Source organism: Heloderma suspectum, chromosome 14 (assembly GCF_057233095.1).
Source record: "Heloderma suspectum isolate Gila_16-S chromosome 14, 16-S_ref, whole genome shotgun sequence".
Taxonomy (NCBI): Eukaryota; Metazoa; Chordata; class Lepidosauria; order Squamata; family Helodermatidae; genus Heloderma; species Heloderma suspectum.
The window spans coordinates 18,899,583-18,924,582 of record NC_139471.1 but is presented as its reverse complement, the minus strand read 5'-3'; the positions used below and the strand labels follow the sequence as shown (position 1 = coordinate 18,924,582).

The following is a 25,000-nucleotide window of genomic DNA, read 5'->3' as shown; positions in this document are numbered from 1 at the left end:
GTGGGGGTGGGAGTGGTGATGGTGGTAATAATAGAGTCATAGCCCTGATATTCAAGTGCCTGAAATAGTTCACTGCCTTAAAACTGGGGGGAGGCAATAGGGTAGGCTGTGGAGGTGGCATGTGCCCCATTGTGGCTATTGAACATGACTTACAGCACAACCCACACCTACCTGGACTTAAGTCCCCAAATTACAGTTGTAGTCATTGTCCGGTGTACATATGGCCTTTAGCTTCCAGCCTCTCAGACATATTGCACTTGACAAAGTTTGGAAATGTCTACAGATGTGGCTGAGACTCGTAACAAGCCTTGAATTCTTCTCTGGCTTGAATTCCATCTCCCCCACTCTCTCAGCCACCCATTATTTCCCAAGCCCTCCTCCCTCCCTCCCGCCTGCCTACCAGGTGGTGGCTGCTCTGATGGGGGTAGCAAGCGCAAGGAAGCCAATGCAGCACTCCAGGGTTAAGTAGACCAGGGAAATGTAGTTTTCCCCAGGGCTCCTGCCACTCACTAGCACTGGGGAAAACTACATTTCCCATGTCTGCTTGTGCACTGGATGCTGGAGGAGTGAGAGGCCTGCCTTGTTTCCTCCTTCCTTCTTACTTTCCTCCGGTGAAGCAGCCACTACCTCCATGGTTAGAAGGGAAAGAGAATGGGTTTGGGAGCTGGGCGGGTGAGTTGGGATCAGACCCTGTCTGGTCCCTCGACTGAGAACACGATAGTTTCTGAACTGATTCAGATTGACACAGATTATTCGGAGCAATTCCCCACTCCTTTTTTGAGCGGGGCAGGAATAGCTCGGCGTAATCTGAGCTAATCCAATTTGAGTCTGGGGAAGCTCACCCCTTTTTAGAAGTATCCAAGTTCTGTGTTGCTGAAAAGCGAACATCCACGAATCTGAATCAATGACCTTTCTACTATTTTTTTTTTTTTGGATCCCATCGATGCCATCTAACCTAATGTTTGTTGCTCTGTTGCAGGCGTTTTTTAATTTTCGTTCTTTGTTTTGCTTTTAAAGACATGACTTATTTGTACACGTTTCATATCACCTGATTTTCTTTTGCGAGCGCTACATTTTTCATATCATTCCATACTTTTCGTGTAGTTTCTGGAAAGAACAGAAGAAAGTCGAACTCTGACCGAAGGTTTTGACGAAGAGATGAGTGTGCCAAGCTGCCAGTTTCCCGAGACAGCTGGCGAGGTGGGATGTTTGTCAAAATTGCTAGATTATTTCATGGCTCCCTCCTTTTGGTATATATGGACCTGAGATTCAAGTGAATCTGTTGGATTAATCTGGGGAGAATTGGTGGCTTGGTTTTGTTCGCTTAGTCTATGGCTTGGCTCACTTGCTTCAGTTGCATGAAAGAAATGGTATCATCCCAGTTGGCTGTAGAATTCCAGTTGACCTGTCCTGTGCTGAGGTCTCCTCTGGCAGGCAAGGGAGGTATTTGGGTTCTCCTGCCATCACTGTCTCTCTCGTTCCAGTACTCTTCCTCTTCCTCCTCCTGCTTCCTTCCTTGCTCTCCTTTGCCACAGGGGAGCATTTATGGTCTTCAAGGTTGCTGGCGGCATATCACTTATGCCCTGGCCATCTTTTCTTCGGTTGCAGAGCAGAGTTGCTAGAGAGACATGAGCGGCACAGCCCCCGACGCTTGTATCGATAAGTGCGGTTAAAGCCTTGTTGAGCTCCAGGTTCAAATCCCTATTCTGCTTATCTATCTATCTATCTATCTATCTATCTATCTATCTATCTATCTATCATCTATCTATCTATCTATCTATCACATTTCTATCCCACCCAGTAGTCGAAGCTCTCCGGGTGGCCAAGGTTGGAGTTCACTGTGTACGTGCGCAACATGTGCACCCAGCACATTCATGTGCACAGAAATGCTCACCCAGCACAATCTCCAGGTGGCCACCTGTTGTGTACCTCCATCTTTACTTTTCTTTGCTTACCATAGTATTTATGGGTTGCCTCTCTGCCAAATGACGCCCGGGGAACGTCCGGCACTTGTATGCACTGCTCTACGAGAGGTCCATGCTGCCTTGATCAAGTCAGTACATTGTACTGCATAGGGATGTTGCAAGGCTAAAATGAGTAAGTCTTGCTATCTCTCGGGGACCGGCGGCCATCTGGCTCCTCCCCTGCAAGAACTCTCCATCAGCAGAGAGTCCAGCTGGCTGCATAGGGGGAATGGGTGGGTTGGACAGACAGTAAAGCCCCCTCAATTGGCAAGGTAAAAATACCCTAAAGGAACACACAGAGTTGCACTTAAAATGTGAAAGCCTTGTTGTAAGCCACCCTTAACTATTAGGATGTGCTGGAGTAGCCTTCCTTAATCTGGTGCCCTCTGGATGTGTTGGACCACAACTCCCAGGATCTCCCAACCAGCTGACTGGGGGTTGCTTGGAGTTGTAGTACAACTCATCTGGACGGCAAAAAGTTGAGGAAGGCTATGCCAGGGGAAAAGAAAAGAATGACTAAAAATTAGGGCTGCGATCAGTTCAGTGAATTATTTAAAGAATCTTTTGAGCCACTAATAAGGTGCCCCTGATAGTCGGTTGCCTCCGAGTTCGGAGGCGGCCGACTGTCCCCATAGATTGCGCCCTAAAATGGAGAAGATTAATCAGCCCAAGATTTCTTTAATTGTGTGACTGCCTTGCTAGAAAGTACAGGAGCCTTCCATTTTCTCTGGAGAGGCGTCTTACACTGAAGCCTTCAAGGAAACCTTGTTACTGTTACCGCTGCAACTCTTTTCCTGTTATTCCTTTTCTACAATGAAATAACCATATCAAATTGGTGTTCGTTACCCTCTGTACTAATGAGTGCTATGTGGAATATAGTTACAGAGGTTGTCTTTATAATGCATATGAAACACGTTCAAGATGATAAAGTTACTTATTATGCAAAAGATCATAGTCCCCAAAGTAACTGAACATCGGCATACCTGTCTCCAGGTATTTTTGTCATGTTTTAAAAGATTTCTTTTAAAAAAGTAACAATTTTTTCTCCCAGCAGGTAATTCCTTCAGACTATTCAGATAGACAGTGTAAGAATCTAAATAAGTCTGTGTTTGAACACGAGATGGCTGTCGGCAAGTGCTTCGGTGGGAGCACAGTGGACAAAAATTGCGACGCTCGAGAGAGGAGTTCACTCGTGTCCCTTTTAAATGAAAATGGAGCGGCGGTATTTGGATCTAGGTAAGCGGGCGGCTTAGACACGGCACTTTTGACAGCCGTTCAATTGGAAAAGGGAAGAAAGCAATTGCATTTAAAGTGAATTTAGATAATGGAGCTCTCTAATTTACCTGAGAGATTGGCAAGCTTCCTTCGGAACCGTTTCAGCCCATCATGCAATTAAGTAATTAGGAGATGCAAAGACATCAGTGACGAGACGAGTTTCCTTCATGGCAATGTGGCGACGTATAGGGAATGAGCTTCCTCCGGAGGGCAAAGGGAGCAAAGATAACCATGCCAAATGATACAGGAAGGGCTGCAAAATACTCTCCAGGCAGATGAAAGGGATGCCCACGTGGGTGGGAATTAAAAGTCGTAAAAACTGTGAGTTGGGAAGGTGGGGCCTAGGTTTGGGAAGGTGGGGCATAGCTTTCCTTGCATGATTTTGCAAGGAAACTTATATATTTTGGCTTCTTCCGCTTTACTGTCTGGCCAGCCGAACTCCCATCCCAAATTGAGAAAATGGCTTGCCCCAGGTTTGCTGCCTGCAGATAGTGGGGAAAGGAGGAGAGAAGGAGAGGCGGGCAAAGAAGACCTCTGAGCCTGCTCCAGTTGCCCCGCCTCCCTCTGGGCCATCTATCCCATACCACCCCAGTCCACAGATCCTCTCCTGCAGGGGCAGCTGTATGCACATGACCACGTGCTCAAATCTCTGCATATTCACCTGTGAAACAGATGTCGGTGGTGGCTTGGGAGACCTCAGAAGTTAGCATAAAGTTTAGGGGAGGGGATCGAGGAACGTTGCCTTCTGATGTCTTGCACTTCCTTCTTGATCTTTTTCTTTGCTTGATCTGGTCTAAGCTCCAGCTCACACAAGCATAGTAAATGTCCCCCACAGGCTCCTGTACCGTTCCCTCCACCAGTGTCCAATTGCAGCATCGCTCTTTGGGGGCCTCACAAGCTGTTCTCTGAGGCTGCAGGAGGGGACTGACCAAGAGTCCATAAAAGAGCATTCCTGCGATGGCTGAGATCTCTACAGACTGCTTCCTTCTGTAGCCAAATGTACCTGACTGCAGTTCCTCCTCCATCAATATTCAAGCCAGCCAAGCTGGAAAAATGGATGTTAGTCACCAAAATAATGTGGAATAGCAGATGAGGAGAGATCTTAAAATAGGAATCTAGAATCTTGTCTTCATTTCTCAATCTTACTTAAAAGTTTGCTAATGAGCATTCCCCCGCCCTGTGCTTTTTTAGCACTCCGAAGCACAGCCCTTTCTAATGTCTTGCTGTAAATCCTCCCAGCTTGATTGGTGCCAAGACAATAGTACTGGGTAACTTAATTCTCACGAATGGCATTAGACGCCAGCGTGAAGGCATTAAAAACACACTTAGCATTCTCTCTTTCAAATGCCAGCCTCCTAAATGCCTCTGTTTTCGGCACTGGATTGTATTTCAAATGGCACAAAACATTTCTTTATTGACACGCATGAAAATTAAGGACAGGATTTGTTTTGGAGCATAATGTCCTTTATTTAGTTTCTGTTAGATCGTAAAATCGCTTCCCAAACTGTGGTCCATGAGCCATTAGCAGGATGTCGAGCCTTGGCTGGTAATTCACAAAGCTGGCTGCTGTCTCCTGATGAAGGATGTTCCCAGTATGTTTTCAGTCCGATGTGTGCCGTTAAAAGGCAGCTCGACTATCTGGGCAGCCTTTTCCAAGCTGGTGCCCTCCAGATGTTCTGGACTGCAACTCCCATCAGCCAAAGCCAGCATGGTCAATAGTCAGGGATGATGGGAGTTGTAATCCAAACCATTTGCAGGGCACCAGCTTGGGGAAGTCTGGCTGAAGCTTTCATGGAGCGTTTGACTCTCCCTGCATTTAACTCAGGACTGTTCATGCTACCTCATTTGTCACATGGGAATAGCCATTGTCCACACCCAGCTTGATTATCTGAGCCAACGTAGCAATTATTCTTGTGCTGCAGCTGCCACAACTGAGGGTTAGTAGCCGCTTCATGCAAATGGCCTGTGCAGCTGGGTTTCTGCCATCTTCCTAGCAGTTGCCGGCTTAGGGTGAGCCCTAACCAGATGCCTGTCAGCCCCCAAACTTGGAGGCAGATGGGCATTCTATACAGGGCAGGAGGAGCACAGAGGCTGTCTTTGCCTCCGCGTTCCTCTTGCCTTGCATTTTCACTAGACAGGCGATTTTGCCCGTCTAGCTATGGCTCTGCAGAGAGGGAGGGAAGGAAGCTGGGGCGGCCAGAGAATTCTTTGTAAGTCGGCCGCCCTGGTCTCCTCCCCTCCCTGCCCACAGAACTGCCCCCTTTCCCTCCCCTCCAGCTCTTAATTGTGTGCTCGTAGAGGCGGCCAGCACGGTTCTCTCTGTGCCAGCTGCAAGTCGGAGGGGAGCTCGGACGCCTGAGTCCGAGGTCGGAGCACTGTCTCTGGCCTGGGATCCAAGTCATGGAAAAATGCTGTGACCCCCTCAGATGCTATCTAGGGGTCATAGGATTGTTCTCTAAGTGCCTTAGGTTTAGAAGTAGGGCTTGGTGGTGCTCTCCATCATATGTTCAGTCCCAGCCCTTGGCAGTCACATTTTTACTGTCTCTGAACATGGAGGTTGAACGTCTGGAGATCACGGCCAGTGTGAACATAGGAACGTGCTCATATGCACACGCCCATACGGACATCCTCGGCTGCCTTGTGCTGAGTTGGGCTCCTTGGTCCATCTTGCTCAGTTTTGTCCACACTGGCTGACAGCAATTCTCTAGGGCAGCCTTCCCCACCTGGTGCCCTCCAGATTTTTGGACTTCAACTTCCATCAACCCCGGCCAGCATGGCCACTAGTCAGGAATGCTGGGAGTTGTCATTCAAAAAATCATGTGGAGAAGGCTGCTGTGGGGTTTCAGATAGAGTTGTCTTTCTCAGACCTACCTGGAGACGTTGGAGAGTGAACGTAGGATCTGTTGCAAGCAAATCATGGGCTCCTACCAGTAGACTTGGTCCTTTGCATGTTCACCTTAACCCTTTTCTGAAACCATAAGAACATTACAACTTAAGAGAACGCTGTGGCGTAGTAGCTAAGACTGAGCTACATATTGTGAAAGCCCTGGCTTGAATCTTGCCTCTGCCACAAATTCAGTGGGTGTCTTTGGGAAAGGCACACTCTCTCTCTCTTGTCTCACCTGCAACAGGGGAATAATAACACTGATCTCCTCTTTAGGGTTGGTGCAAGCATTGCAGCAAAATGAGGTATGTAAAACATGTCAACACTCAAAGGGGTGTGTGAAGGTTTGAGGCCTACAGAGGCAAAGGGAAAAAATATTAGGCTTAGAGGCCTAGAGTTTTTGTTGGGAGGAGCTATCCCTCAGAAGAATAGTTTCATTTCTCCAGTTTGGTTTGTTTCAGTTCTCCAGTTACATTTCAGTTCTTCAGGTTTGAAGCAGTACTTTCGGTTTTGAAGGAGGAGGGTATAAAAACAGAGTGAGTGGGCCAGTAAGAGTAGAGTCGGGGAGACCAGAGCCTGAAGAGGGAGCAGGAAGAAGCAGCCTGGAGAAGTCTAAGTACAGCTAGGGTAAAGGAGCTTGCATTTTGCAACTTTTATTTTCTCTTAAGGCCTTTTGAATCACTGAGCTCTATTGTGTAAATACCTTTTGTTGTAATTTGTTTGCTTAAACCTAGTAAACTGTTGTGGTTAAACCCTGTGTCTAGAGTGTCAGTCACCCCTTGTCTACAGCCGAAACCCCACTGGGAAGGGGAAGGGGAAGTTTAAAAGAAGGAAGATGGGACTCTTAAGGAGGCAAGAGATCCTTAAGGAGTTGCTCAGAGAGTCCAGGTCATAAGGGGAACCCTGACAAAGTGATATTGATACTAAATATTATTATAAGAGCCTTGTTGGATCAGGCCAAAGTACCTATTGAGACCAGGATCTTATTTCAAGATACCTCCAGAAAAAGCTTTTGAGCTGCCTGCCATTACAAAACCATCTAGTGTGGAGTCCCATATGTGTTGGATGAACAGTTTCTTTTTCTTTGCCTGAAAACAAAATTGCGGCCTCATTTTTGCCTGTTGGCTCTGAATTCCTCCATGTCACTCTGTTTTCTCCTGCGTGACTCTGTGTGTGTGTGTGTGTGTGTGTGTGTGTGTGAGAGAGAGAGAGAGAGAGATCGCAATACCCCCTTGTTGTGTGAACGCAATACCCAGTCAGGCTTATGAAGTGAGAAAAGGACTACTGCTGACAACCACTGAGGGTGTTCGAATATAAATAGCAGCTTCTAAGAGGCTATTTTTGTCAGGATGTGGCAGGGAATGTAAGATTTAAATTCCCCTTCTATACCCTGACACCTGTGGCCCTGAGGGAGGCTGTTCAGGCTTCCCTGCAGCTGGTATTTACATAACAAAGAGTGGGGGGCAGAAAGAGAGAGAAAGAAAGGGGTGGCAGAGGGAGAGGAAGAGATAGCTCTGCATCCCGTTTGGTCCTTAGAAGTGTAATTTTAAGGATGCTTTGTAACTGATCAGTTCTCTTTCTGAATCCTCTTTCTCTCTCCTGCTTGATTTCTAATCAGCAGCAGTAGAGCTATGAGAGGGTCTTTCTTTCGCAACTCACTTTGGATTTCTGTGACTGTCTGGGATTTCTTTGTCTTGCCGTCCTGGAGATTATTTAAATAAAAAAGAATTCACTAATAATTTATGATGGTTCTAGAAACTATTTTGCAGAAGGTAGTCTTGTTTTCTTATGGCTGCTCTTCTCTCTTTTCTTTCTTTCTATCTCCCTCTTTTCACCCTCTGGGTAAAAACAGACAGGAACAAATGAAAATTGTAAATAAGTTGTTAGATCATCCGAACACAACCGAGCGAGACAGTTCAAGCGACGATCTCGAGCGAGACAGTTCAAGCGATGATCTCGAGAATAAAGATGAGAAAGATCTTAAGCAACTGATTATTCAACTGAGAGCCGAACTCAAACAGCTCACACAAGTAAATAAATTCCTCAAGCGGCAAGTGGAATCAAAATCTTCTCTGGCTGAGAAAGAAGGGCTTGATTCCAAACCAGCGGTACAGATTAATGCAGAGATTGAATTGTCAAAAGGGGAAGCGAAAGATACAGCTACACAAACAGTGGCTGTGGAGGGTAATGTCATGAGACTGAAACATGAAGGCAAAACAGAGGCCTCTGAAGACGGAGTGAAATCATCAAGATTAAATGGCGAGTGCCTGCAAAAGAGAGCCGGTAGGAAGAGCAAACAGCAGGAGACCCTCCTGTGTACAAGTAAAACATACAAAGTGAGTTTATTTAAGGTTCTCAGGCCAGTACTTGAAAGATGAAAGGTGAGTTAATTTCTAATAGGGCCATGTTGTTTTGAAACATCACCTGAAGAGCTGGGTGTCAAAGATACTTCCGATACTTTCACATCAGTCAGTTTTTAAGCCTGGTTGTATTCCTGACCGATATTCTGGGCTTGCTTGTTCTTTGCGGAGCTCTGCTTTCAGTCCAAGAGCCCGTGTCAAAATACTTACGTCATAAGGTGCAAAAGGTTTGAGTATCTGGAGATCTTACAAAAGTTGTGGCATCTCTAAAACTGCCGGTCTTATGTGCAACTGGAGGGGCGTTTTGGGGGGTGGCGGCCCCCCAAAGCCCCTTTTCGGGCCAATAATTATGTTGTAAGGTAAATGGATGAAACAAGCAGCATCCGTTGGGGAATAGCATATATATTTATTTACAATATTTACATACCGCTCCATATCTAGAACAGCTAACGGAGCGGTGAGCACAAAAAATAAAACATTAAAAGAATAAAATGATTAAAACACCGTATCAAAATTATAGTTTAAAAAACACAACACCAATAAAAACCATAACTGGTCAGTTAAGGAATGCCTCCTGGAAAAGCACTGTTTTCAGGGGCTGCCAGAAACAAGGCAGTTTTGCTGCCTGCCTGACCTCCAGGGGCACGGGATTCCAAAGAAAGGGGCCACCATGCTGAAAGCTGTTCTCCTGGTGGGCTCCAGTCGCAAGCCCTCTGGTGACCTCAGTGACCAGGTAGGTTGTAAGGAAGAAGGCGCGCTCTCAAGTATCCTGGCCCCAAGTTGTTTAGGGCTTTGTACACTAGTACTAAAACCTTAAACCTGCCCCAGTAGCGAATAGGCAGCCAGTGCAGTTCCCTCAGCAAAGGAGTCCAGACTGTCTGACTGACTTATTTGGGGTGGACCCCCTTTCTGACCCCTCCAAAAGTGGGGAGGTGTTAATTGCATCATCAAGTTCATGCCTGACACCTGTATCATTTGGTAGAGATCATCTTCCTGTATCTTAAAATATCCAATATGACTGCTTTATGTGGGGTCATAAACTCCACCCCCTTTTCTCTCTCTGCTCCCACCCCTTCTCTCTATCTCCCCCACTCCCACCCCCTTTTCTGTCTGTGTGCCACCCCCTTTTCTATCCCCCTCCCACCCCCTTCTCTTTCTCTTTCACCCTCCCATCCCTTTCTCTCTCTGTGTGCCACCCCCTTCTCTCTCCATCTCCCCCAAACACTCTTTCCTTCTTCTTTCCCACCCAAGTTAGTCTGAGGCCTTGAGGTTGCCCACTCCGGCACTAGATGGCTCTTGGTCTGATTCAGTGAGGAAATTCTTATGGCAATCAGAATTATATTGCTTCTGGATACAGAGCTTCCATTCTTCACCATTACTACTAATAAGCCATTGATAGACTACACTCCATGAATGTGCTTTACTTTTTTTAAAAAGGTACCCATCGATGTTCATGGCTGTAACAACATTCGGTGACAATTTCATAAGTTAATGATGCATTGCGTGAAGAAGTACTGCCTTTTCTTTTTATTTGTACGTGAACTTGCAGGGTTCCTGGAAGGATAAAATTAGATAAGAATTACTCTTTAAAATCTATAGAAATCTAATTTGTTAAGCCTACTGTTCAAAGTCTTGAACAGTAGGCTTAACAAATATAACAATGGTGATGATTTTTATAACTTTCAGAGGAGCTTTGTCTTCACCAAACATGCTTGGAAGTTTCTCTCCCCCACTCTCCTCCCATGTTAATCCAAATCTCATTGGCAGACAGGGCTGAACCGAATTTTCATGGGCACTTTTTTTTTAACATAAAAAGGGTCGCAGGGGTTAAATTGTTCTCCAAGTGATACCTCCCAATTTTGGATCCCCCCCCCAAATTTTGCTTGATTTCATTGTCCCTCTTGGCAGGAGTCTTCTTGCTAGCTACGCAATCCATTTATGAACCCAGCATGATGACCTCATGGCACCATGTAGCCAGTTGAGCTAGGCTGTATAACATCACAAAGCCAAAACTGAGTGAGAGCAATACTTCCTGCCCTTACTCTGAACAGGAAAATGTTTTTGCCCTGTTTCACAGTGCCTCGACCCTGAATATTTGCTGCAACTAAGGTGGTGGTGGGGGAGCTATTTCAGGGTGTGTTTTTTCAGGAAACACCCCCTTTCCACCTCAGCTCTGTTTGCAAAATATCTATGGCTGGATTTCATTGGATAGCGCATCCATTGTACTTTCATGATGATCCTTGTTTATGCCCCTCTCCTTAACTTACACACATTTCATGGTGTATCATTCAGAGCGATCCGTGTTACCAGTTCAAGAAATCTCGTTTGCCTGTTCTGCTGAAATCGTCAAGGTCGCTAGGAAGCATCGCCTTAAGTGCCGCCTTGCAGAAGCCAGACATGCATCTTCAGCATCGCATATTCACCCTGGATGAAGATCTGAAAGGGAGATGTATACTGCCTGAGTCCCTTAGTGATGAATTACCACCAGTCCAAGCTGAAACTGGGAAACCTGATCGGGAAGGGCTGTTAGTTGGAGGTAAGCGAGTTGGTACAGTTGAAAACCCTGCAGAGGTCATCTGTTGGCATTTCTTCCCCTCTGATGTGATTATGACTGGTTTGAATTATGCAGTAACTTTGCTTTGTAGATCTGCTGGCTTTAAAGCATCCTTATTCCATCCAGTCCAACTCCCATCAAGATTGTATATTTAGCATATCTAAAGCTACAAATTGGGGCTCAGTAGCAGGTGAGCTCAGCTCCCTTCTAGCCTACTTTTTGAGGAGGGAAGCAGTGGGGTAGAAAGGATGGTAGAGCTTGTCCCCAGCTGAGCAGTACAGCACAGGGGGAGGGTTAAACACTCACAGTATCACTACCCCAAACTTGAACTCCACAATGGGGAAGAAAGCTTGGGGCTGGATTTTGCCTCCTTTAAAAACAAAAACAAGTAATATTTTAGCAGGCGTGGACACCCCCTCCCTTAAGACCATAGATTGCTACCTTCTACCAGGACAGACGATTTCTCCATCTAGCCCAATATTACCTACTCTGATTGGCAGTGGCTATCCAGGGTCTGAGACAGAGGTCTTTGCCGTTGTCTGTTACCTGATCCTTTTTTGAACTGGGGATTCAGGAGGATTGAACCCGGGACCTTCTCCATGCAAAGGAGGTACACTTGTGCTGAGCTGCAGACCTTCCCAATGGGAAAGACCTTCCCAATCGTTCACTGGGGGGCGGAGGGTTGCTTTCATTTTGCTGTGGACCTAATAGCAGCTTTGGAGGACATCTGTTTTGGGAAAATGGCATGGGAGGTAAGAATGAAACACCCACTCTTCCAGCATCGGGGAGTTCCAATCAAGATGTCCTGCATCACATCTCTTTTGGGCCTTCCACTGCATGCAGGACTGTTTGCTGGCTAAGTGCTTAGATCGAGTATCACAAGGAAGAGAAATAAGTCCAAGGCAGAAATGAGCTTGTGGAACAAGTATATTTGCGCAGTCAATGTGTCACTGTGAAAGGGGTGCCTGTTGTCAGCCTGCCAGCTGATGTCCAAGTGAACATTGTTAGTTTGGGCTGTAAATTAGCTTAATGAACCAGCAAAAGAAGTGGTGGGGGTGCGAAGGAAGCTGCCAACCCTACGGCAGCATGAGTAACCCCTGCAGCCAACCACTAGTTCAAAAATGGTAAGCTGACTGCCCCGGGTGCAATCTCAAATGTGTCCTTGCGTGCAACAGCTGCATTTCTTCTAGCAGAGGGAGACATTAAATCCTTCCCCCCAGTCCCCGCCATCCAGAACATTAAAATGATCTACTTTATCTGTCGCCAAGCAAACAAGTGTCTTCATAAAATATTTTAGCAATCTGCAACCTTCTTGTTATACTTATTCTCTTATGTACCACTTGATCCACAAGGAAAGCACATCGGGGAACCTGAGATAATGTGCGTAATAAATATGATGCGGGCATTAATGTTTTATTTTCAATGAAACAGACACATGTGCGCACGTATGCGCTGCTGCTCTGGAATAGCGAGTGAGACAGGAATGGAGACAGAACCAATCAGAACTCCAGAGGAGCTCTCCAAGGTGCTCCGATGTCAGTGGGGCAGTGAATCCTCTCCGGGTTTCAGTCAGAACCAGTCAGAACTCCGAAGGAGCTATCTTGGGTGCAGAAGGCAGTTCTGACTGAAACCCCAAATGGATTCACCACCCCACTGACATTGGAGCCACCAGCCTCCACTGCAGTGTACATTACAACAGCCCTGTTGGATCAGACAAGAGGCCTGTCTGTTCTAACATCCTGTTTCTCACAGTGGCGAAACAGATGCCTCTAAGAAGCCCGCAAGCGGGGCACGTTCACAATAATCCTCTCTCACTGCTGCTCCCCAGCAACTGGGGTTCTGTTTCAATGGGTGGGTGGGGGTGGCTATTCATTTTTCTTCTATTCATTCCCCAATACTGGGCATCTTCTAGAAGCAGCACAGGTGATACTCTTTGTATGTGTGATGAGCAACAGCTTGCCATCTGTCCCGGGCTCCCAGTGTGCCTCTCCTGCCTCCGATGCCATCCAGAAGTGGTGTGTGGTTGTGTCAGGGTTCCCCTTATGACCTGAACCCCCTGAGCAACTCCTTAAGGATCTCTTGCCTCCTTAAGAGTCCCACCTTCCTTCTTTTACCTTCCCCTTTCCAGTAACGTGGGGTTTAGCCTGTAGACATGGCGTGATTGACACTCTAGACACCTGGGTGTTAACCACAGCAGTTTACTGGTATGTTTAAAGCTAGCAAATCAGAACTAAAAGTATTTACACAATAGGGCTGAGCAATGCAGAGGGCCTTAAAAGAGAATAAAAGTTGCAAAATGTACGCTCCTTTACCCTAGCTGTCCTTGGAGTTTTCTAGGCCGCTTCTTCCTGCTCACTCTTCAGACTCTGCTCTCACTTCAGGCTCTGGCTGTCTCTCTGCTCTTACTGGCTCTCTTGCTCTCTTTTTACACCCTTCTCTCTCAAAACCAAAAGTACTGCGTCAAACCTGAAGAAATGAAACTTAACCAGGGAAATGAAACTATTCCTGTCAGGGATACCCCTTCCCAACAAAAAACTCCAGGCCTCTGAGCCTGACCTTTTTTCCCTTTGCCTCTGTAGGCCTCAAATCTTCACAGGGTGTAACATTCAAACAGGTGTATCCACTGTCTGGCTATGCCCGCATTGGACTTTACACATGTGTGCCTGTTTGGACATTGCTCTCATGCAGGACAGGCGCACTTGAGTGGACAAGGAGGGGAAAGCACAATGTCATTTCCCCTCGCCACTTCCCCTCAGCTAAAGATTATTTCCCACCTTTTTCCTCACCTAGAAGGGAAGACGAAGCACCTCCTGCCCAGTTCTATTTTTGCTGCCACAGAGTGAACATCTCAATATTTTTCTTCCCTTCGTGGTGGACTTCTTCGACTGCTTGCTTGCTTGCTTTTTCTTTCTTCCCATCTTATTTTTTACCTCAGTGAAATTTCCCCCACCCCTACCTACTTATTTGGACCAGCGTTATCTCCTGCGAGACTTTGGTATCAGTTAAGAACTAATTACTTCACAGTCTGACACTGTTTGAAGCCTTAAGGCTCGGAGTCCTCACAGGGGTGTTAGCCACTGTTTTTAGTATCTTACAGCACAGAGGGGTTATTTCAAGAAATGAATCAGTGTGGCGGAAAACCTGTGCATTCTAGCACACTCTATGTCATTTGCCTTGGCTGGTCGACCTCCACTGTTTGCTGGTGAGTCGCTTCTGAGGTAGAACTTAAGAGTAGCTTTCTGGGAACAGGCCTCAGTCCTTCATGGTTACAACCTCACCCTCTTCAAAGCAGCTGCCGTTGTCCCAAAGGGAAGGTGTCGGAACTCAAGACAAGACAGGCTGTAAAAACAAAAGGCCCTCTTTGGTTCCAGCTGCTCAGAAGGTCCAAACCAAGGCTTATGATCAATTAAAACTATTACCAGTAACAACCAAAAGAACTCTGGAAATGTCGAACATGTAAAATCGGATTAGGAAAATAAGAGCAGAGCTGCATCAGAACAATTATTCATGAAATGGGGAAATCAATCTGTTTGAATTCAGGGTGCCACCACCAAAAAGGCCCTCTCCTTGGTTATCAGTGGCCTAGCCTCTAAAGGCAGGAGCACCCCACACCTCTTAAGGAGAAGATAACCCTTCAGATACCTTGGTCCTAGACATAGGTGTTACGAAGTATGCTTTAATTTACATTAAAGTGCATATCACATACAGTACATGTAAGACAAACACATACCTGAGGGATCTTTTGGCACTGAACTCTGGGCGCTTAGGAAAACCCAATACCCCCAAAAGCTGAGAGAGTCAGACCACAACAAGGTCTTTGAAAGCAATTCTTTGATTTATTAATCACAAGAGGAATTTAAAATAAATTAAAATCACACATCTGGGAAATTAGAACTGTACATACATTTGGGGAATTAGAATCATACATTAACACTCAGAAGGTTAAAGACGAGCATTTAAAGTCAATAGTGAAGTACACTGGGATGCATAGAAAATCACGTATGTGTGTGAGCGTGTAGCTGATCATAGAGGAAGAGAGAGAAAGTGGTGGTGGGGAGGGGGAGAAGGAATTTGCAGCTTGATATTTTGACAGGGGGAATAACAAGACTGTTTTGGGGGATTGCGATAGAGTTTTAGAACAAATGTGGGGTTTGGGGAAAAAGGTGGAGAGGAATAAAGAGCAATGGGGAGCTTTAAAGCCAAGGGGTTTTAGAATTTGGTATGGGGTGGAATATTAGGAAAAGGGAGAAGGAAATAGATGAAGCAAAGATTTACCACTCTTATGTGCTGACTTGTGAAGTGATGGGAAGCTCTGCTGAGTTCCTTCTCTGGGAAAGATGGGGAGAAAGAAGGGGGGATTGCTCTTCTGAGCAAAAAGGATGGAAGGAATCCTCTTTCCTCTTCTCCCTTGCTGCGTGTTCTATGAATTTGGGTTGCTGTTTTTATCCTTTTTCTCTCAGGATGTAGTAATCACAATAAAACAAAACTCTCATGGATGATGGAAAATGGATTTTTAGGTGTCAGACATTAAGGGAAGAAAGAAGACAATGGGATTCTCTTTCTTTCCTGATGTGTGGAAAAGATGGGAGTTGATGGGTGCATATTCTGACTTTCACAGGTCTAGGTGAGCAAGGTAGCCAGGGGGATTTGGGAGATGGTCTTAAGCAAAGGTGACAAAAGAGTCATGTAGGCATGCTTGCTTACACAATATTGGGTTTTCAGGGTCTTACAGCTTTAAAAGACATTGAATTCTTTGTTTATCTTTCTATTTGGCTTAAACAGGAAGGTTAGAAATCAGCATAAAATATTTTCATGGTGGGGGCTTCTGTGGTTGTTGTCCTGAGGCAAGACCTGAAATTTGCAAGTGTTAACCCTGGAGAAGATGCTGATGCTAAGGAAAGTGGAAGGCAAAAGGAAGAGGGGCCGACCAAGGGCAAGGTGGATGGATGATATTCTGGAGGTGACGGACTTGATCTTGGGGGAGCTGGGGGTGGCGACGGCCGACAGGAAGCTCTGGTGTGGGCTGGTCCATGAAGTCACAAAGAGTCGGAAGTGACTGAGCAAATAAACAACAACAACACAGAGGAATTAAGGCAATCAGAGCACAGTGGCCGGCCAGAAAGTTTATGCAAGAAGTCTGCATCCCCTCTTGGGTTGTACAAGGCCTTAACATCCTATGGGACCTGTTTTTCTGCCCTTCTCCAAGATCAAAAACCCCTAGCCTCTGTCCAGGCAAAGGCCACATTTTCCCAGATCAGCAGAATTTTGGGGTACTTCATAACATAGGATAGGGAAGGATAGGAAATCAAGGGAACTTCAGACCTGGGGGCCAAATCCAGACCTTCTGAGTTCCTCAGTGTGCGATAACCATTCCTTGAAGATCAATCTTATTTTCCAAACTGCTGAGATTTCTTCATTTCAACTTTGCATTTTATTTTCCTCATCACTTAAGTGCATGTTACCTTCTTTCTCTCCACTTTTTCTCCAGCTGAGTCATTCATCAAACTGGATAGCTCCGAAGTGGATGTTAGCTTGGTCAGTGTGGAAAGCAAAGGCGAAACAGGCAAAGATCAGAGCACCAGCCAAGGTATCGGAGAGATGCACAGCAGTACACGGACCTGGGGAGGAAACGTGTTCTGTAAAACCAGTGAGCCATTCTGTTCCTTGTATAAATGCAGTGAACAGTTCTTTGCCTTGAATTAATTTTCCCTTTTTTCCACGTCTGTAGCTTCTAAATATTTATTATTTAATTAGTCCAGAATCACAGCTCTTGAGAATTCGGCTCTAATCTCTTCAGGTTACACTTTTGGACAGTTCACTGGGATTTATGAGGACCATTTCTAATAAAAATAAGGAGATGTGCCAAATTGCTAACACGTTTCTTTCTTTCAATTTATATTTTGTTCTGCTGGTGACTTAAATGCATATTATCTCCCCCCACCCCCCTCCTTGGCACCTTTTCTCTAGCTGAGTCATTGATCAAACTGGATAGCTCTGAAGTGGAAATCAGCTTGGTCAGTGTGGAAAGCAAAGCCGAAATGAGCAAAGAGCAGAGCACCAGCCAAGGTATTGGAGAGATGCACAGCAATATATGGCATAGGGGAGGAATCAGGGCCTGTAAAACAAGCCGACCATTTTGTTACTGGAATAAATAATTGCAGCAAACTGTTAATTTGCTAGAGTTAATTGCCCCTTTTTCCATTGTTCATAACCTTTAAACATTGTTCACTTAATTAGCACAGAGTTGCAGCCCTTGAGAATCCCGCCCTAGTCTCTTCAGGGTTACACTTTGGGAAGGGTCACTGGGATTTATGAGGATGGTTTCTAATAAAGATAAGGAGATGCATATCCAGCTCCCTATGTGCTCAGTGCTACAGAATTTCTCTGATCCTGCCTGCGAATTAAACAGTGTTGATAAATCCATTTTGAAATATTTGAATTTCTGAAGCTTCCCAAAGCCAGCTCTCTTTACCTCCCCCCGGCCCAATCTCTGTTTGACTCTTAGAATATAACTGAAACACTTAATTCAGGTGACAGATAAGTCTAATGGTTCTGCTGTGAGTCTGGTAGGAAAGCTTCAGTATCCTCTTTCTCAAGACCAGAGAGACCCCTAAAGATGCGTGTTCCACTAGGAATTTCTTCCCCTTTTGAAATGGAATAATGGATAGGAATTAGTGGAAAACAGCACACAATTGCTGTTGTGGGGTATGAGCATGCTGCTGATAGGAATTTGCTTTCAGTTAAACCACAGCAGAATTAGGGATGTGTACTGGAATTTAAAATTATTCTTGTAATTTCTTTTGTAAAACTTGTGTTCGTCTTTTGTAATTTTGGATTTAGTTTCTTCATTTTCCAGGTTTCAACAGCTGGTGGGACGGCTAGATATTGACTTTCTGCCTACACCTGGTCTACAGTGTAGACAATACTGAGCTAGCTGCACCAGTGAAGTCATTCTGTTTAGGACAGCTTCCTATGTTGTTAGTTCAGCCCCTTATCCAGAACCGTGGGGACTAGAATCTTACTGTGAAGGATTGCTGGTTTCACCCCAGCAACCCTGCAAAGTAGACCAGGCCAAACTTGGCCACAAGTCCCCCTAAATTAACCCAGTAGCTCCCTTCCCCCGCCAGTAGGCACTGTATTCAGCACTGAAGTTATTTAGGACACACCACACCAACTGGAAGTTGGATAAAAATTTATTAGGGGAAAGGAACAAAGAGGAAAGAATAGCGAGAGGTGGTAGGTTGTGCAGGAAATTACAAGCAAGGTACAAAACTGTAAGCAAAATCAGAAATGCCAAACACCAAGGCACACACTCCCAAGAGCAAAACAATAAAGCTATCTGTTGTTGTTCAGTCGTTCAGTCGTGTTCGACTCTTCGTGACCCCGTGGACCATGGCACGCCAGGCCTTCCTGTCCTCCGCTCTCCCCCGGAGCGTGCTCAAGTTCATCTTCATTGCATCGGTGATGCTATCTAGCCATCTCATCCTCTGCCGCCCCCTTCTCCTTTTGCCTTCAATCTTTCCCAGCATCAGGGTCTTTTCCAGGGAGTTTTCTCTTCGCATTAGGTGGCCAAAATATTTGAGCTTCAGCTTCAGTATCTGTCCATCCAATGAGCAGTCAGGGTTGATTTCCTTTAGGATTGACTGATTTGACCTTCTTGCAGTCTATGGGACTCGTAAGAGTCTTCTCCAGCACCACAGTTTGAAAGCATCAATTCTTCGGCGCTCAGCCTTCCTTATAGTCCAGCTCTCACAGCCATATGTTACTACTGGGAAAACCATAGCTTTGATTAGACGGACCTTTGTTGGCAAGGTGATGTCTCTGCTTCTTACTATGCTGTCTAGGTTTGCCATAGCTTTCCTCCCAAGGAGCAAGCATCTTTTAATGTCATGGCTACAGTCACCATCTGCGGTGATCTTGGAGCCCAAGAAAATAAAATCTGTCACTGCTTCCATTTCTTCCCCTTCTATATGCCAGGAAGTGATGGGGCCAGATGCCATGATCTGAGTTTTTTTAATGTTGAGTTTCAACCCAGCTTTTGCACTCTCCTCTTTCACCCTCAACAAGAGGCTCTTGAGATCCTCTTTGCTTTCTGCCATTAGGGTGGTATCGTCTGCGTATCTGAGGTTGTGGATAATTCCCCTGCACCTACAGGGAGAGGTGCCAGTCAGTGTAGATAAGACGGAGTTAGATGGATGGATGTTCTGACTGGGTAGAAGGCAGTTTCCTATGTCTTTGAAATAAGGGAACTTCTTGTCAGAATGATGGTCTCCAACCTTCAGGTTAACACCTTCACGTGCATCGTTTTATTTTCAGAAACGGAAACTCACACACCTGAGACAGACCTTCCTCCATTGAAAGGGCTAAATCGAGCGTTTGACTTCCCGGAGAAGCAGGGTGTCGATACAGCTAGCCTGTGCTCTGGCTCCAAGAGCCTGCTGTCTCTCAAGCTGAGTGTTACAAGCATCGATGCATTTGACTGCGACGCTGTAGATGACGTGGAGGAGTTGAGGCGAAGAATTAAGGACCTGAAGTCTGAAGTGGCAAAATACCGAACGCTGATGATCCGCTTTGAGCCTGCCAGGGAAGCTCCTCCCGGCGAGGTTTTCAATATTGGCCAAAACAACGAGGAGCCTCCTGTGGGCAGCCACTCCCTTCCACTGGTAGAGGGTAGCAGGCATGAGTCCCAGACCTTCTCTGGCACACACCAGCAAGCAGAGTCTCAAATCCACATCGACGATCTCGCTTCTCATGGCTCGGAGCCGCAGAATGGAGAAACGGTCCAGAAGCTGAAGGAGCTGCTGTTGGAGAACGAGGCCGAGCTCGAGAAAGAGCAGATCGCAAATATGCACCTCCTGGACAAAGTGTGCCGTCTGCAGAGCAAGCTGAGAGGGGTTTCGTTGGCAGCGTGAGTCGGCGCTCCAAATGCATCTGGGGAAGGGACTGGAAAGGAGGTGGCATGGATAACCAGAGGAGCAAATGTTTTGTGAACATCTGGGCAGCCTCGCGTGGCGTGTTGACGCCACCTCCTTCCGGGCGTCGTAACGAGATGGCTTTTGTCGGGGGATGCGCCCCATAGCTTTGTGATAATGTCACGTTGCTGTGGGGAGCAACACCAGAGGGGAACTCTTCCTGGAAACAATTGGCAGACCACTGTCGGAAACAGGATGCTGGGCTAGATGGGCCCATCTCACTGTGAACAAGCAAGCCTCCCTCTGATGATGATCTTACAGCTGAATGGAGCCTTCACGTGTCCAGAGGCAGTGTCTCCTTGAATACCAATAGTTGGGGGAGGCCCCTTGCCCTCCTGCCCTGCGTGTGGGCTCCCTGCCCGCTTCCGCTGGACTTGATGGACCCTTGATCTGATTCAGCTATTCTGATGTCAGGAGAGAGAAGCGGGATCACAGAGAATCATTGTTTACTGTAGTGCAGCCTTCCCCAACCTGGTGCCCTCTAGATGTTGTTGGACGACAAATCCCAGCATTCCTGACCATTAGCCATGTTGGCTGGGGCAGATGGGTGCTGTAGGCTGCCAAAGCATCGTCTTGTGTGTACTGTGAACCTGACACATACTAATTTTCCATAGCTTGACAACCTGTGGCCTGTCCCTAAGACATATTTCTTGTCACCAGTAGCAACTGATGGTTAAATCTGCATGATAAGCATAGCTGAGAATGCTGTTGCCTGCAGCCTCCAAGCCCTCAAGCTGTTAGGAACTCAGTGGAGGAGGGACGTAGTTGTCAGGTTGGATTCTGAGTGCAGGGAGATAGCAGCTTAGATTCAGAAGAGGAGCAGCCAGAACTGGGGGAGGCTTTTTCACAGGCCAGTTCAGATATGGGTAGGCATGCTTCTCAGGTTACCGGCTCCCAGATGTCCGGGCATGAAGCTTCCTCCTTGCCCCCCTGTGTGAGAAGCGGTGAGCAGGAGGAGGAGGGGATTGAGGACTGTGACCTAAGAGACGCCAGGTGGAGATGCAGCACTAAGAGGGAAACGTCAGGAGCAGAGCTTAGACGGTCGAACCGGTTAGCAATGCGTGAGAGGCTATGCAGGGAAGCATCACGCGAGGGGCGGGACCGCCCTCCCTACGTTAGCCTAGCCAGACAGCCGCCCTTTCAAACTGCGGGCAACTTTCAGTGAGCCCATTTGAATCCCCTGGAGGTATTCCTTTGCAGCCAGAGAGTCTTCGAGGATTTGCATCTGTAACGAACCTGCGAATAATGAATTAAAGGTGTGAGACTGAAGCCTCTCCTTCTGTGTGTTTATAAGAGCTTAAGGAAAGGGGAGGCTAAGGGAATCGTGACAGTAGTGGAGTGCCTATGACTTGAGTGACGCTGCGCTGTCCACTGATCGGTGTCAGGTTCTATTCAGAGGGCTAGAAAAGCTCACGTCAACCATCATGTGAGACAACGATGACTACATTTGGAAGGCCACTGATAGAGGAGCTCTGTAGACCAGGGGTGGGCAACTTGCGCCCTTCCAGATGTTTTGGCCTACAACTCCCATCAGCCCTAGCCAGCATAACCAATGGTGAGGGATGATGGGAGTTGTAGTCCAAAACATCCCAAGGGCCACAAGTTGCCCAGACCTGGACTAGATCATCTCCAAGGTGCCTTCCAACTCTACGATTCTCTGATTCTTTGCCCCTGGCAAAGGCAGAGGGTTACTTTGTTGTTTATCTTGATCTACCAAAAAAACTACATCTTTGTATCCACTTTGTTCCTCAGCAGTGTTTTATTTGCCACCGGTAGGTTTGGGAAAATGTTATTTGTATTGGTGTGTGTCAGATTCACAGCACACGATACACTGAGAAAAACAAAATAAAATACAACCACCACCCTTCCATAAATGATAGCAGAAATTTACAAATGGGTGCAGCAATGAAAAATATTTTATGAAACACAATGCGAACAAAACCTTGCTGTATTTATTTCTCTGTTAAAACAGGGAGAACAATACAAACAGGTTTGATTGGGTTCACTTCAGGATAGTTGCTCTAGGAAGGTAAATTGGTTCTAAATCTCAGTGTGTCATCTCAGTAACAATGCTGGCTCCCGGATTCCCTCCACCTCTGAATAAGCAAGACAGTTAAGAAAAATATCTCAAGGAAGCATTAACATTATGAATTGAAGGTGGGCTTTTTTTTTTAAAGTGTTGTGAAGTTGTTTGTACTTCGTTCAAACCAAACCCGTAACAATTTGGCACCAAAGAAATCTAAATTCTGTGTTCACCATAAGCCATGCACACTGCATGCTGTGTGTGCTATATTGTTGAATCCAACTGTTTCTTTCAAAATGCTTGCTCTTCAAAGAATCTGCAAATGTTTTGGCAGTGTTAATGGGAAGGGAACAACTTTCAGCTTTGATCCAAAGATCCTGTTGGCTATCACAGCGCATAGTCAAACTATGGAATTCGCTACGACAAGATGTGGTGATGGTCACCAATTTGGATGGCTTTAAAAGGGGGTTGGACAAATTCCTGGAGGAGAAGGCTGTCCAGGGCTACCAGTCGTGATGGCTATGTGCTACCTCCAGTACCAGAGGCAATGAGCCTATGTACACCAGTTGCTGGGGAACATGGGTGGGAGGGTGCCGTTGCACTCATGCCCTGCTTGTGGGTTCCTGGTCGACAGCTGGTTGGCCACTGTGTGAACAGAATGCTGGACCAAATGTACCCTTGGTCTGATCCAGCAGGGCTCTTCTGATGTTCTTATGTTGTGTGAGTGGAAGGCACTTCCTCTTGCATGGCCGGGTGTGTGTCACTTTCCCCGCCACCCCCAGCACTCCTTCGCCCATCCCTGAAAATTGGGTCCAGAAGGTTGAGGGACTCTCCAGACGTTTTGAGGAGGGCACTGCAGAAGGGAAGTAAAACAGATACCACTAGTCGGTGTTGGTTTTTCAGGCACAACTTCCCGATCGATTCGCCGTTGCATGAGGACTCCTGCCAGCGCCAGCACATTCAGGAGAGCCACAGCATCTGTGCAACGTACCGACAGCACCTGACCAATTTGATCAGAACCTTTGAGGAGCTCCTGCAGGCCAGCGAAGTGGACTATTACGTGGCCGAGAGCTTCCGCGAACAGCTCAATCAAAGCGCCCGGCTCTTTGAGAGGCTGGAGCAACAGTGTCTGTACGGTGGGTGGTTTTAGCATCTTACTCTCTACAACTCCACGGTTCTCAACAGTTGAGGCCCATGTTCTGATCCGACCTTCCCTAGTGTTGTATTTGCCCCGCACAAGCCAGAGTGGCAATTTTCTCTCTTGCCATCCCACCACATCCCACCCCATCACATGGCCAGCTGTGGTCCCAATCTGGCCCTCTGGGGTTCTTGTGCTCTCTTCCCTTCCCCTTCACCCCCCTCCTCCCCCAGACTGCTAATCATTTGGTGGTTTCCTGGCTTTGGTGCGGTTGTCTTTGATGGACAAGGCGCCATCACAAATCCTGGGAGAATGTGGCAGATGAGTTATAGACCCTCTTCTGCCATTAAGCAAGATGGGTGGACGTCTCACTCCCTTGTAATCTCAGATGGGTAGTACATTCCAGACGGACAAAAGACAGGACTTCTGAGCAGAACATGTAATTCGTGTGTGCCATAAATCAGAGGTGGGCAACCTCAGGCCCGGGTGCCAAATCTGGCCCCCTGAGGTTCCCCAGAAGGCCACACCCCATTCCTCTGGCTCCAACCCCTTTCCCCCAATCACTGATCACCCCCTTTTCCCCCAAACCCAGCTCCTAAGCCCCACGCTCCTAAGGCTTAGTTACTGGCACTTAGCACTGGAATGTGTCCCTGAGAACTTCTCTGAAATGGAATTCATCCCTTGGGCTAAAAGAGGTTCGACACCCCTGGCATAGACCAATTTGCTGTCGGGTAAAAGAGGTTTGACACCCCTGGCATAGACCAATTTGCTGTCGGGTAAAAGAGGTTTGACACCCCTGGCATAGACCAATTTGCTGTCGGGTAAAAGAGGTTTGACACCCCTGGCATAGACCAATTTGCTGTCGGGTAAAAGAGGTTCGACACCCCTGGCATAGACCAATTTGCTGTCGGGTAAAAGAGGTTCGTCACCCCTGGCATAGACCAATTTGCTGTCGGGTAAAAGAGGTTCGACACCCCTGGCATAGACCAATTTGCTGTCGGGTAAAAGAGGTTCGACACCCCTGGCATAGACCAATTTGCTGTCGGGTAAAAGAGGTTCGACACCCCTGGCATAGACCAATTTGCTGTCGGGTAAAAGAGGTTCGACACCCCTGGCATAGACCAATTTGCTATCGAGTAACCATAAGTCACAGGTCACCTCTCCCCTTTACCCTCTGATAAAGGACCACCTATACAAACGATGCCCCATCGCATCATCAGGAATGTAACTTCGCAGCATGGGGCGAATGTTTCAAGGTCTGACGTCATTTTGGTTGTGGATACGGAGTGATTTTAATTTGCGCAGCAACATTATGGCTTGCGTGTCCTAGCGGTATCCTCAAAAGACTGAGTGTATTCAATTATCATATATCAAATTCTTTGCATTGGAAATAAGTTTCTCCAGCGAATAAACATTAAAATGCCTTTCCGTTCAAATCAGCAGATGGTATCATATATACTAATGAAGCTGCTGACAACTGAGACAATTCAATATATCTTCGCACAACAGGGTTGCATTGAATCACAAGTTAAAAATAAAAATGAGGGCTAGAGTGGAATGTTCAAGCATGCCAAGGATCAGGCTGTATAGGAACGGAGGCTGTGGACGATTGCTTGCTGGAAGAGCTGCAGTTTGGGGCAGTATATTTGGCTTAGGTGCCCATTCTTCTTCCTCTGAGTTAAGGAAAGGAAAGGTAGGAAAGGTTCCTCCTGTCCAAGCACCGGATCATTACTGACCCCTAGAGGGATGCCGCTTGCGCTGGCGTTTTCATGGCAGACTGTAGTGGAGTGGTTTGCCATTGCCTTCCCCAGTCGTGACTACCTTTCCCCC

At 46.7% G+C, this 25,000-nt stretch overlaps 1 protein-coding gene across 1 annotated transcript in view; it reads left to right on the top strand.

Moving 5' to 3' along the window:
• The window catches only part of CDK5RAP2 (CDK5 regulatory subunit associated protein 2), a 146,294-nt gene that overhangs the window by 87,026 nt on the left and 34,268 nt on the right, over positions 1 to 25,000 (top strand). The window contains 8 exon segments of the mRNA XM_084820774.1: positions 1,105 to 1,200; positions 3,016 to 3,200; positions 7,976 to 8,459; positions 10,776 to 11,019; positions 16,526 to 16,624; positions 17,005 to 17,103; positions 19,354 to 19,945; positions 22,936 to 23,168. Coding sequence (XP_084676900.1) covers positions 1,105 to 1,200; positions 3,016 to 3,200; positions 7,976 to 8,459; positions 10,776 to 11,019; positions 16,526 to 16,624; positions 17,005 to 17,103; positions 19,354 to 19,945; positions 22,936 to 23,168 — 2,032 coding nt within the window.